General features: G+C 37.5%; 1 protein-coding gene across 1 annotated transcript in view; it reads left to right on the plus strand.

Annotated features, from left to right (window-relative positions):
* LOC105225758 (methionine--tRNA ligase, mitochondrial) overlaps positions 1-13091 on the plus strand; it is a 41445-nt gene extending 28354 nt beyond the window's left edge. The window contains exons 6-7 of the mRNA XM_011204369.4: positions 10163-10357; positions 11873-13091. Coding sequence (XP_011202671.2) covers positions 10163-10357; positions 11873-12423 — 746 coding nt within the window. The 3' untranslated portion in view covers positions 12424-13091. The remainder of the gene's footprint in view (positions 1-10162; positions 10358-11872) is intronic.
* The last annotated feature ends 2031 nt before the right edge of the window (positions 13092-15122 follow it).

A 15122-nucleotide genomic window follows, 5' to 3' on the forward strand; every position in this document is an offset into this window, starting at 1 on the left:
CGCTTATAAACATACCGATGAACGGACTGACAAACGGAAAGGGTGAAGGCGATTCAGCTCTTCACGCTGATCATTTATATACTATATACATATATCACTTATATTTGTATATAGTACATACTTAATAGTGCCTCCGACCTTTCCTTCTGAATAAACTTAATATACCCTGCTTAGAGTATAACTAAAAGTAGGTAATCGATCTCATTTAGCGGAACGTAAATATTAACAGAGCTCTCAAAAAAGTTATGTCCTGGATATAAGTAGTAGCAAACCCTTTTAGTCATGAGTAAGATTTTCGCGCACCTTTTTTATTGATCCTCATCCTCAGGCGTTTTATCGAAAATATACGAAAAATTATGCGAAAGGTCTAAAGAAAATCAAACGTACAGTCTACTAAATATCCAGCTTCCTTCTTCTTCTTTATTGGCGTAGACACCGCTTACTAGATTATAGCCGAGTTAATAACAGCGCGCCAGTCATTTCTTCACTACGTGGCGCCAATTGGATATTCCAAGCGAAACCATTTCCTTCTTCACTTCCCCCGGTGGGTACAGCGTCGAATACTTTCAGAGCTGGAGTGTTTTCGTCCATTCGGACAACATGACCTAGCCAGCGTAGCCGCTGTCTTTTAATTCGCTGAACTATGTCAATGTCGTCGTATATCTCGTACATCTCATCGTTCCATCGAATGCGATATTCGCCATAGCCAACGCGCAAAGGAGCATAAATCTTTCGCAGAACTTTTCTCTCGAAAACTCGCAACGTCGACTCATCTGTTGTTGTCATCGTCCAAGCCTCTGCACCATATAGCAGGACGGTGACTTATATAGTTTGGTTTTTGTTCGTCGAGTGTGGTCTCTACTTCTCAATTGCCTACTTAGTCCGAAGTAGCACCTGTCGGCAAGAGATTTCGAGGCTGACGTTGTTGCTGGTATAAATACTGGTTCCAAGATAGGCGAAATGATCTACAACTTCGAGGGAATGACTGTCAAGGCTGACGTGGGTGCCTAGTCGCGAGTGCGACGACTGTTTGTTTGATGACAGGGGATATTTCGTGTTGCCCTCGTTCACCCCCAGACCCATTTGCTTCGCTAAAAGGTATTCTGGGTTTCGTTCTGCAGCACGAATTATTTTCTCCAGAAGTAGGTTGAAGAAGTCACACGAAAGAGAGTCGCCTTGTCTGAAACCTCGTTTGGTATCGAACGGCTCCGAGAGGTCATTCCCGATTCTGACGGAACTTTTGGTGTTGCTCAACGTCAGCTTACACAGCCGTATTAGTTTTGCGGGGATACCAAATTCAGATATCGCGGCATAAATGCAGCTCCTTTTCGTGCTGTCGAAAGCAGCTTTAAAATCGAGGAAGAGTTGGTGCGTGTCAATTTTCTTTTCACGGTTCTTTTCCAAGATTTGGCGCATGGTGCAATTAGGTCCAATCAGTTTGTTGACGGCTTTAATATTTCACACAATACGCTCAATAGAACCTTATATTGTCACACATTCAGCCACTACAGCCACTATATGCCCAGCAGTAGGAACAACAATTAACCCGATATTCCAGAACTGATAACATACGCACGAACCTACAGACGAACATAAAAAGTTGATAAACAAATATAATTGGACACTCAGACGATAACGTACGATCAGCCACTAAATCGATGGCACATCTGTATACATACTTAAATACTTACGCGATAGAATTTGACACTCATTGAAAATTGACCTTTTCTGACTTCAAAGAAATCCGAACCAAATTTAATTGGACACTTATTAAAAGTCAAATTACAAATATTTCATTTGGTGCTCACCGACGATCAGCTTACCAGCTGAAGTATAAAAGACAAGACATAGCAAAAAATCAGCTCAGTCAGTTCAGTTCAACTCTACTACATTAATTGTGTGGCAGCAAATCAATTCTCTGAGGATCGGAACCAGGAATGAATCAGAAGAACAATTAAGGACAACAAGGACGACGACAGAAACCAGGACTCCAAATTAAGTATCCTTTCATAAAAAAGCTTATTCAAATTTCCTTTTGCAGCTCTTAATCAATAAAAAACCCACTATTATAATACAAGAAAAGAAAGAACATCTGATCTCTTATTTCAATTACGAAAAATAGGAAAAAGATAGATTATTGCAAACGCAAAATCTATTATTATCTGCGATGTTGAGGAGACTTATCCCATGGCAGTTGTCGCAAATGTGGGGCCTCCCTTTTCGCAGATTGGGCAGAGCACACTTAAGTTCTAATCTTTGGGCATGCTTTCGTCCGACCATATTCTACAAAGAAGCTGATTCCAGCATCTTTTCGTAGAATGTTCGAGCACTACTACTGGCGGCCAGGTTGTCAAGCTCTTCGTGTTCACGCTTTTCGCCCTCTCTCTTTTTTGTCTGCAAATGCGTCTCGCTTCCCTCTTTAATTTTAAGATTTTAAATTAGAAAATAAGCATATCCGTGCGCAATATCAATTTTTGATAGCATACTTTTATTAGCTTAAATACTGTGTTATATGGGTATATATTTGTTGTCATAACAGCTGTGATATATTATTAATATTGTCTAACAATAAAATAAACACAAACCCAAAATGTCATTGTATATACAAGTATACATATATAACGGGTGGGCCATATAAAATTTTAAATTTAAACATAGGGTGTAAAAGATTTATTGTAGCGTTTGCTGTATGGCACGTAGCGCCGTCCTGCTGGAACCAAATATTGTCCAAGTCTTCCTCTTCAATTTGCTTGAAGAAAAGTTCGGTTCGGTTCGCGATATCGCTCACCATTCATGGTTACGGCGGTTCCTTCTTCATTTTCGAAGAAACATGGGCCGATGATTCCACCAGACCAAAATCCGCACCATACAGTGATTCGTGCTGGGTGCATTGGCTTCTCGACGATTACGTGCGGGTTTTCTGTGCCCCAAATGCGACAATTCTGCTTGTTAACGTAACCATCGAGGTGGAAATGAGCCTCGTCCGAAAAGATGATTTTTCGGTAAAATTGACCATCCTCGGTCAAACGATCTTCTGCCCAATCTGCGAACTGTAGACGGCTTTTTTCTAGTGAATAGCGACCCATTTCGTAAATTTTAGACTTTTTACTGAATATCTGTCACTTTCCGAATGGTATTTATTTGACGTTTCCAATGTCGAAATAAAGATAATTCAAATTTAAAACATTAGATGACCCACCCTATATAATATACATTTTGTATTTGTATAAATATTTGAAATTTTGGCAGAGATTGGTTGAAATTCGCAAACTTTTTTGCCATTATACATTTCCCAAATTTACAAATGTATGTCTTGCAATTTTGAATGTATGCCATAAAGAGAACTGGGAAAGACACAATAAGTAAGGTAGCTTACAAAAAAGTAAGTGATTTTGATTTATTAAAATGCTACATGCACTTAGATTTCACAATTTGCAACAATATTTTGAGAGTATTTTATTTCGAAAGTACACACATTTATTAGGACGCATGCAATTAAAACACCATTAAACATTTAAAAGTTACGTATACGCAGTGCACATCTGCTATTTGTTTTCCAGGAAAGAATTGTCGGAAATGCACGTGAAAAGATATGTATTAAGGATTTATTCGAAAGCCTGCTGAGCAGAGGAATGTGAGTTTAGTTCGAAACAGAGCGAACACATTGCAAATTAATAAGTAGACATACTTATATTACATATACATATATTCATACGTTTGCATTCAGGCTTCTATGTGGTACATTTCAAACTTCATACAACTAACTTTGAAACAAATAACACAAGTGCTTGTTGCAAACTTTGGTCCCGAACAAAAAACGGAAACTGCAAGCTGTAAGTGCTTCAAGTGCTTGCGTTGTAATCTGAATTTTACAATGTTGCTGGCGCCTACGCATCTGCCTTTCTCTAAGAACAATACCTTGTGTGTTTTTGTAATTTTTGTAAAAAAATATTTGCTTGGGAAATGTGGGGCATTAAAATAATTGCAACTGACGTTACTTGCACTTTCTCATACAAGTTCGCTCTTTGCACATACATATACATATATTTATAGGTATCTGTGTATAGCCAAATTTGTGTTGGAAGTCCGGGAGCAAGAACAAAAACTCGAGAATTAAATTTAATACGATCCAACTACCAGTCCATCACAACAGTTTAGTCAGCAGGTTCTGTGAACGGTGAAGCTCGGCTCACGCCTCTTGCGAATACCTCGAAACAAAGAAATTCCTTCACATACACACAGACATATAACTCCTGACACTAATCCATGCGCCCACACTAACACCATTTAGAACACCTCGTCGTGGCAGAAACCATGCTGAGCAGCTGCTTGACGCAAGTGGAGAAGACTTGTAAAGGCTGAGCAGTGAAATGCCGATATTTACAGACGCTCACGCACAGGGAGGCGAAGTGAGAGCTTATGGCGTTTCTTTTGACTTGTTTGCCTGTACTGACTTTGCTGCTTCGAGCGCATTATGTAAATATGTATTGTATGTATGCCGCTGTTACCGTTTGTTTGTGGCACACATACCGCTCACCGCATAGCAGAGCTCGAGCGCCACTTAAGCAAATAGACAAAGGCTACAAGGTGGCTCTCGGCCATTTACGTAGGTCTACATATTCACTGTTGCTGTATGTGTGCCAGTGTATGTGTGTGCGTGTGTATATTTTGCTGTCTATGCAACTGCTAGTTTGACATCATTTTGGCTCGTAGCCAACATTTGCAAGTGTATTCGCAGCTGAGTTCAAGATTTCCACTCAAGTAACAACGCGCCGCTTTACAAGAATCTTGCTTGTATATTGGGATTTTAAAAATGGCACCTGTAGACTTTTAGCGCACCAAACATACCTTTAATTGTAAATATGCATATGCCTGCCTTTGCTCGAGTCTAAAGAATTGTTTACCCACACAGTTTGTGAGCTTTCTGCTGATTATAAGAGCAACACCTTGGCTTTGATTGAAGCTTATAGCCCCGACCATGAAGGAAATCCTCTGAGTCTTAAACACACACACACAAAGTATTGCTTTTTACTTGAGTTACTCGACTCACATAGACTGCTATATCCAGTACATAACATACAATACCTGACATACGAGTATAATGTTAACAGTTTGCTGTTAAAAATTTCACCATTTCTTGAAGTCCGCCATTTTACGAAAAATCTATGTAAAATCAGAGGTAGTCTCATCATTGTAGAGAAACTGGAAGCATAAACAACAACCCGCCTAAGGAGAAATCACCAACATGAAACACCAATAAAGTTATTCGAATAAAACCATGAGCAAATAATGCCTTTAAGGTACGTCATCTCATGTCTAAACATATATGAAATGTGGCCATGGTTTTCAAGTCATCAGATACCATTTGAGAGTACATAGTACTTATTTAGTATTTTGTTTACCAAAAATATCAGTAAAACTCTTAAATTAAAATTGGGTAAAATCGGTACAATAATTACTACTGTATAGTATTATAGTATTAGCAATATAAAAATTTTCGAACTTGCGTTATTGTATAGCGTAAATAATGTTTTAATAATACTATGTCCTTGTGCGTAAATTGATTAAAATCGTAAATATATGCTGAGTCGAACCATGTCAAGTGGACCTTGAAAATTTCGCTAAATCACTGATTTTGAGGTGAGGGACAAGACACATACTGCGTGATATAAATATTTCGTCAACATTATTATTTTTTGTTAACGTTATTGAAGGTTGAATTTTAGAGCATTATTAAATGGTAGAATTATTTTCTCATAAACTACTGCAGATAGATAGAATAAATGAAATTTTGTGCATCCCATTTTTCATGCATTCTTCACACTAAAAAAATAATTATACAAAACGCAGAAAACGTTCACCTTTAATAATCATTAAACAGAGAATTTCGTCTTGGAGTGATCTATGACCTTGATTGAATTCATGACACCATCAGTAAACAATAGTGAATGTTGTAATAACTAAACGCACGAAAATGTTCGCTATTTATTTCCATTTTTTGCCCGAGATGAATATTTTAACCCTACCTAATTCTTGCACATGAACTTAACCTTTTCTTTCTTGTTTCTATTAATTTTACATAGCGCAAGTTCCTAGGATCACTTTCGCTCGTAGGCGCCTTTTTGAAAAATGTGATTTCGAACATGTGCGCAGTAGCTGATCCTGTGTAGCAAAATCTCAATATACAATTTTTTCTATAAACTCAAACACAAGTTTAGTAAATCTTCAAAGAAAGGTATTCGAGTCCATTTCCCTACTCCAAAAACACATTATTAAAGTTGACGATTCTAGGGCTCTACTCTTACTTATAATTACACTTGTCAACTCTGTTTTTGTCATACAATTTTTGGGATGATTTTTGTTGTTTGCTGTACCCTCATTAACAAGGCATTATAAAAATTGTGTCTATTACGCCCAGTTTTGTGGGAGACTTAAGGAGTTAGGGGTAATATAAAAAGCACGAAAAAATGAGGATTTTCAGTATTTTTTGCCATTAAATCGTGTTATTTTACAAAAGTAGCAATATGGCATTATTATAGAATGTGTTGACTTGAAGTCATGAAAATTTAAAAAAAAATTTATTTCCAAAGTTATAGTTGTTCATGTTGACCCTGTTCCAAAAAAAGGTACTTGCGGTCACAACCATAAGTCCTTGGAGATTCATCTAAAATCAATAGGAGAAAAAAAAATTAAATTAAAAAATAACAGTTAATTGGTCTTAAAAAATCGAAATTTTTGAAAAAAACCCTTCGATCAGGCCCCAGTTTTTTATGTATTCTAAAAAAAAAGTTTTTTCTGAAAATTCTGACTACCTATAACCCCTTAAAAAAGACCTTCCAGAAAATAAATAATCACGAAAATCATAAGTATTTTGTCTATATTAAGCAATAGTTTCTCTAAATGTAACCAGAAACTTTGAAGTATTTTTTATTTTAAGTAGTTTCAGTCTCCTAACGAATGTCGAATATTTCTTATATATTTCAAAAAAGTAACTATTCGTTTCCAATTGTTAGCAAAATTCGTCAATTCCAAAGTCCACGAATAGATCTCTGCTGACGTTCATATAAACACGAAAATTAAATTCTTCTAAGAGTAAAAAGTTAAAATGTCTATAGCTAACATGAAATCAACAAATGTGACAAAGACCATATTTAGCTTTGATGTCGCTATATTAAGCGAGCAATACGCCCAGGGTCCGGAAAGCGCATAGATCGCAGACCAACCCGTCAATGCGGCAATATGATCCTATGACACACTTTTAAGATTTGCTCCGGAGAAGCTCATAATTTTTTCGAAGTTGACCGATTTCTAAAGATATAATTTGTTGTTATGCTCGTCCCAGCGCATCAATTTTCTCTTAAAGCAATCTTTAGAAAACAGAGGCAAAATGACGATTATTATAGTGATTTGAATGAATGGCCAAATGCAGGGGGCAGCAGATATGCAAGGCGAGTCAATGATTTACAACATTTTAAATCGCTCTTAGCACTTATTATACCACGTTTAACAATTTTTAAATTTATCTGTGGATTGTGGGGCATTCAGCGTAAATTTGTTCCTCACAATTTCCCGTTTTTCCTACAAATTTTTTGGGAAAATTGTGAAATCGCAAAATGCAAAGATGTGTGTACGCCATGCAATTAAATTGTCGGCAATGTTCAAATAAACGATTAGTTCGACTTTCTCATTCAATTGCCCACCTGAGGTAAAGCAGAGCAATAGCGACATGCCACAGCTCCCAAATGGCTAATAGCAAAATGTTTTACTGAGATTTCGAATGCGAAGCTTTGAATAAGAATCCTATGTAAATATGCAAGAGCATGCGTGGTTGTTTGTTTTTATTGCCGGAGCAGTGTGCTCGTTGCGACCGGTCAATCTGAATGCTGTTGCATAGACATGTGTTGCCTTAATTAATTTCGACGCAATATGTTGCAACTTTACCACCTAATCTAGTACGGAAAGTTTGAGGGTCTAATAGATTCAGAATACGTTTCCTGGAATGCATTTGTTTATGTGTATGTAACTCTTTTATATGTAAGTACAAATCTTGGTAGATATAGGTGGTTCCAGCAGTTGTCAAGTTTTATTGGGGTAGAGTTCATCGAATTTTAGGGTATTAATAGCAGATCCGCCCTCAAAACCAGATGCTGTCAAGATCAACTTCTTTCAATTGCGGACATAACAATTGGTTATAATTAATCGATACCACTGACAGTAGCGGTGTCATCAGCTTCATTTCAAAAGAACCACACCAAACTGTCAACTTAGGTGAATGTAATGGTTGTTCATGAATAATTTGTAGATTTTCTTCGAACCAGAATCGACAGTTTTGTTCATTTACCGCACAATTCATACATATGTAAGTGAGCTCCATCGGAGGATATGACTTTCTTAAAAAAACGTTATAGTTTTCAAGTTGTTCCAAGACAAAATCAGCAAATTCACGACATTTACGGTTGTGAAATGCCATCAGTTCTTGAGTGAGAATAATTTTATACGGATGCGAGCCCAAATCATTTCTCACTATCCGCCAGGTTGTGGCTTAAGCACGTCTTGGGATCGACAAATTGTAGTCTTCAGCGACACTTGTCTGAACAGCAGCAGTATATTCATATATCGGGCTGTTCTTTGTCTTATTGACACTAGAAAATTATGTAAAGAAAATGGACGTTCGAAATTTTCAACAATTCGACGAATACGGCGCACTGTTGTAGGAGAACGTCAATATTTGCTCTTCTACAAGGTTATTATGGTTATGTATACAAAGAGTTAAGGGTATAGAATTTTATAGCATTCTTAATATCTATTTGAAATTTCAGTGCGAATTCTTCATTTGCATCATGGTTTAGAAAATGATTACCCAGTCCAATTACAAGCATCTCCTCTTGCTTCATTTTCATTGTTGTTATACTCCTGCATCCTGTATGTTGCTACAGAGTATTATAGTTTTGTTCACCTAACGGTTGTATGTATCAGTTAAAACTAATCGAGATAGAAATATAGTTATATACATATATAATATATAAATGATCAGGATGACGAGAAACGTTGAAATCCGGGTTATTGTCTGTCTGTCTATCCGTCCGTCTGTGTAAGCTGTAACTTAAGTCAAAATTGAGATATCCTGATGAAACTTGGTATGCAAGTTCCTTAGTACAAAAAACAAATAACTGACTTTGAGATATACAATTGAATTCCTTGCAATAGTTATTATGTGTATCAAAAATGGCTAGAATCGGGTAAATACTTCCCTGAGCCCCATATACCTAATATAAAGATTTTAGAACTTCCAGTAGACTTTATGCTGGATGTTTCGGCCAATATTTGAGTTATCTTAATGAACTTGCATGTTTTACTTATAACAGTGTATTTTTGTGTCCAAAATAGATACAATTGGGCGGAAACTTGACTTACCTCCATACGAATATAACATACATATAACATAGATTTTCGAACATCCGGTTGACTTTGCTCCATATGATTGGAGATTGTATGTGAGGTACTTTAATCAAACTCAAAGACCATTATTATGTGGCATGATAATTGTTAATGGATAAAATCGTGTCGATACTACCCCAACTCCCATATGCTACATATTTATAATAATTTCGTTTAGCTACCATACAAACTGAATCAAACCCTTGTAAAGAAAATTTTTTTATTTGACGGGATATCTTCATGAAATTTAGCATGAATTTTATCCAAAGCAACGGTATTTAAGCAACCGAATTTAAAGATTTTTCTTCTTCTTTATTATTTTTTTAAAGGCGAACTTGTAGCAGCTATTTCCACCAGTAGAAATTAAATTAATGAATTACTTGCAATACCTTTTCACCATACACTCTGTTCTTACAAGAAGTAACTTAGATAGGTGCCTTAGTAAGAATCATAAAAATAATTGGTTAATTAGATTAGTTACTTACTGAAAACTTGCTGCTGTTGTAAATAGAAGCTCCGGGTCGCACATGCAACGTTCTCAAATTATATTTGTATTAAAACCGTCACGCACGCAAACATGCTGCACAAACATAAATATGGCATTCATATAATTTTTACGCGAGTACAACAAAACCAATTCGTATTAATATCACGATATTCTCTATTTTTCAAATATACACCACTTTAATACGTCCTTCTTTTTGTCTCTGTTTTTCTCTTGCAGACTTCAGCAACGTGAAAGCTTTACGCATCCTGAACTCTGAACTGGCAGACACACTGGGAAATCTTTTATCACGAGCTTGTGCGAAATCCCTTAATCCGCAACAAGTTTACCCACGTCTGCACGCGGTGCAACTCGCCGATTTGGTGCAGATGGATGCAGCCAAGCGACTACAGGACGCCTTGCAGCAAATTGAAGGTAGCTTACTCCTAGCACCATTATATGCACTCAAGTACACATGAATAATGGGGAGTGCATTTGTTGGTAGCTTTGCATCACCGCGATCTAAACCACATCGCAAAAAATTGGATTTTTGCGCCGTGAGCGCTCTGACGGTGCAGCACAGAAAGAAATTTATTTACAAGCGCGAAAATTAGAAATACAGCGTTTACACACATACATACATATACCATATAAGAAAATGCATAAGTTCACCAGTTGCTGTTGCAATATTTCCTCGACCCTCTCGCCGGTTGCTTGCCGCGATGATTAGCAAAGTTTTACATGCTCACAACTTTCATTAAAGCAATTTAAGTTACGCTTATTCGGCGTTTTCGCTTCATTAAATCGGAAAATTTTGGTGAGAAATTTTAAAGACGCACTCTCCTTGCTATGGCGAAAGTTTTCTCTTGATGATGGAAATTCGTAAAGTTTTAAGTGTTGAAAAGCACTTCTGAAAAAAAAATAACAAAACATTAAAATGCAATGCCGTTAAGGAAATTTTCAGCTGATAGCTGATTAGTACAGGTTGCAAAGTTATGATGCGAGGTCAGCATTTATGATAAAAAGTTGACGCTTCCTAATGTTCTCAAGTTTCTCAAGATCATTAGGTGCGGAATGGTTAGCTTTAATACTTAAAGTAGCACATAGATCATGATCCAGGAAATGACTTAATGTGAACATCATCATCAGTGGGTGTAAGAAATCGAGTTTCAAAGAGAGAATTAAAATTTACCTTTATACTCTCTGGGATAACATTAGCTTAACAACATCAGTAAGATAATCCCGAATTGAATCGCAGTGGTTCAGATTTAGTTTGAGATGCCAATGCGACAACGGAATTATTTGAAGTTTTACCTTCATGAAGATAGTAGATTAAGAGTCCCAAAAAAATTGTCTGCCAACGTAACTGATGCCCTGACATCCATAAACAGCCTAACATCCTAATTAAAAGGTCGGTCGGAAATCACCATATTGATTCATAATTTTGTTAAACTTAAGAGAGGCTTAAATGAGCCTTCGGTTGAATATTGCGTTTTGTTTTAATAAAATATAACTCCTGGAAGCCCTCAGAATAGGTTAGAAGAGACCAGTTTCAGAAATTGCGGTCGAGAATATATATATATATGGCAAAACCATACTCTTCGCAGAGAGGGGAATTATCAATGCCTTTCTACCTGTTTTATAATCTTATTACAAATTACCCATAAATACTTTACAGTAAGGTTTACTTATAGCAAAACTCAACCTCCCTCTAACTAAAGCCAATGAAGTTATGAAATCAAATCAAGAAATATAAATATTTTTACAATTTCTTCCTTCAACGTGCTCATAAAGCACACTTGCTGCCCTGCTGTCCAACATTAACACTTAATTTTACGCGCACTTTACTCGCCGAGTCACCGACATTCCATTTCTCATTCTATTATCTACTTGAGATTCCCTTTATTACTCATCAACTGGCAACTTTATGACTAATATTTATATTTGCAGCACGTTGCGCCCAGCATTATGCGGATAACAATTTCTATTTGGTCGTGGACAGCGTTATATCCACTTTGCATGCAGCCAATAACTTCTTCGAAACGGCACGACCGTGGGAGCTGAAGCGCCCGGCGGCGGCAGCAACTCTCGGCAGTGGGACGACGGACGCCGCAAATGTGCAGAATATTGAAAATTTCGAACGGCTGGAGACGATAATCGCTATGACAATGGACACGTTGCGCATCTGCGGTATTGTGTTGCAACCGATTATGCCGCAGTTGTGTGGCAAGTTGCTGGATAAATTGGCAGTGCCGCCAGAGCAACGTTTATGGCGTAATTTAGGCGAATGCTTTGCCACAACAGCAGCGCCGTCATTGTTCTCTAATGAAACTGTAACAAGGCCACTTGCTGCGCACACCGATGCCGTGCTCTTCCGGCGCATACAACTTGACGAGAGCGAGTTGCACGCGGACAAACCACAAGTGCCGCCGAAGAAGAAGAAGACGACCAAACCAAAGGCGGGTCAGAAAGCGGTGAAGAGCAAGAAAGCAGCACAGTAGTAACGCCGCGAGTTAATGTGTGTGCACGTAGTAGGGATGTTGTTGGGTGGAGTGTGCAACTGCGGCAGGCAAGCCACACCAACAATTGCCGCAATGACAATAAAATAACGACAATGGCAAATGCGGCTGAAAGAATGCCTGACGCTCGTGTTGCAACGGCTGCATTGATATTCACTGTGTGCACGGCAATGAAGTCATTTAAATTTGTTACAATTTCTTGCGCTTCCTGTCGCCATCCGCTACGTGCCTCCATGCGCCGAGCGATTTCTTGCCGCATTTAAAATGCTATGCTGGTGCTGTGCATCCTTATGTCCATCGTCGTTGTTACTCGTCGCCTTTCTTATGTCCTAGCAGCTGCTCCTCGCGGCCATCACGTAGCGCTAGTAAAGTGTTTTAATACCTGGCGTCGAGACTGCAAGCGATTATTCGTAGCCGCTTATTCCATTGCTTCTACTATGCTCTTAAACACACATACACATATTTCTCACTGTTATTTTAATAATCACTGTATATACGCTGGCATCAGGAGAGGAAGTGGAAACTACTGCAAAGTGTAGATTTACTTTGAGCTATTAAAATAAAACCTAAAAATATTATGTAATACATATTTATTATTTTCAAATTTAAAGCCATAGATCGATGTAAATACAGGCATCTTGAATTAAAAATTGAAGAGTGAAAATTTTATTTAGGGCCTCAACTAACAAATTATACATATATCACTTCTCTACATGAATAACTTTTATTCTGCGTTTCTACTTCGAATTTCCGCCTCGATTTGTTGGCTGGCTTCCCGCGTCTTCGATTTCCTTGAGAATTCTACTCTAACGCTGTTCTGGTAATGTCGTCATAAGATTTTTGCAACCTATGTCCAATTCATTTCCAATTACGGCGTCGAATTTCAATATGGACCGGTAATTGTTTGGTTGCGGTTCAGAGCTTAGCGGCAGAATACCCGTGTTATATTTTGAAGGCATCGGTTGCGAAAGATCCCTGCGGTTGTAAAACAGTCGCTGTATTTTTTTACGTATTCTTACAGGATAACAGACTTTATCGAACATGTTTATCTTCGGACGTCTGGATATATGTATCGATCTTCATACTTTATACAACATACTGAATGTAGTGTGACATTGTATATCCCGATTACATATATCAGCTGCTGATCCGTCGTTTTTTTGTGATAAAGCTACATACTTAAATAATAAAACTCAACGGTTTTTCCGAGGGAGCTTTGGTGATTTTATGTCCTGTCTGTGCAGCGAAGAGCTTAAGGTTTTAAGGACATGTGCGAGTATTTATGGGACAACATAGAGATAATGCCCATATAATCCAAATCTTCCAAGACAACTGCTTACACCTCAAGATACGCAGGTTGCCTTTTGTATTTCGGGATTAAGCTATTAAAATAAAACCAAACTACTAGTGTTGCAATCTGGAAACTCTCAATTTTATCGTAAAGCTTGACATTTTTTTTTGGTCTGCATACTCAGAACCGCATGCCAAAACGTGTATTGTTTACAGTAACCCAAAATGTTATTCTTGAGCAAAAAATGGAATTAAATCTCTAACATTTTTGGCGATTATTTTTTACAACGACGTGGATTAACCATCAATAAATAATGCATAGATAAACGTAATTAAATTTTTGACGATGAATCCCCATCAAGGACCAGAGTTTATCGATGGTATGGTGAATTAAGTTGAAGTCGTAGATCACTCCATGACGAATTTCGTGAAGATCGTCCAAAATCAGTTGTGGTTTCGGTAACCATTCATGTTGTGCACAAACTGATATTGCAAGATCGTCATGTGACCTACCGTGAGGTTGGTACAACTACTATATGCATTCGTATACGACTTCGTATTCCTGACTTGGCAAGATTAACTTCTTTTTATCCGTTCTCTCTCTCTTTTATGATATATGACAAGTAGTCGAAATGAAAGGATGTTTAGGACTATTGCATTTACAGCTGTAACGATTATCATCGGGATGTGAATATTCACTGATTGCACTTAAATGCAAAAATTTCTTATCCCATGACCCAGGTACGATGTATTTTTTGATATCTTGTAAGAATCTATATTGTTAATACTATTTTCAAAATATTGTTCTTATTAGCATAAATAGTAAGATATACCATAAATTCTGAAAGTCTTGATATTGATATTGAAATATTGCTTGCTGTGAGATGAACTTTGAAAACCAGTAATTCAATGGACCCCTAACAATTCTATTTGGTTACAAGGGTCCGTTGTCGTACAGAGGCTGATAGTTTACCAATGGTTACTGAGCTCACACAAAGTCCACAGATCCAGTGCTAAAATACAATAGGCCTGCGTAGCACCGACCCAGTCTGTTGCGATTGGGATAAGGGTGCATTTTGATCAGTTTTTCAATTTTCCGCGATTCCACTACAGGCAGCCAAACCAGTATCAGACTTGAACACAAGGAAACAAAAAAGTCCTATGATTACGTCCTTCAAAATTTAGGGGTCGCTTTCACATATGTTCCAATTTTCTTGGCACACTTCCACTCGCCGAAATTTCTGGTCATCAGTGAGCACTTTTGGGACCATCTTCGCGCACACCTTGCACATGTTCAAGTGCTCCATCACAATGTCAAGAATTACAGATTTTGATAAATTTAACATCTGGGCAATTAAACGAATATTTAGTTGACGGTCTGAGTTCAAAAC

The sequence above is a fragment of the Bactrocera dorsalis genome, chromosome 2, assembly GCF_023373825.1.
Source record: "Bactrocera dorsalis isolate Fly_Bdor chromosome 2, ASM2337382v1, whole genome shotgun sequence".
In the NCBI taxonomy this organism is placed as follows: Eukaryota; Metazoa; Arthropoda; class Insecta; order Diptera; family Tephritidae; genus Bactrocera; species Bactrocera dorsalis.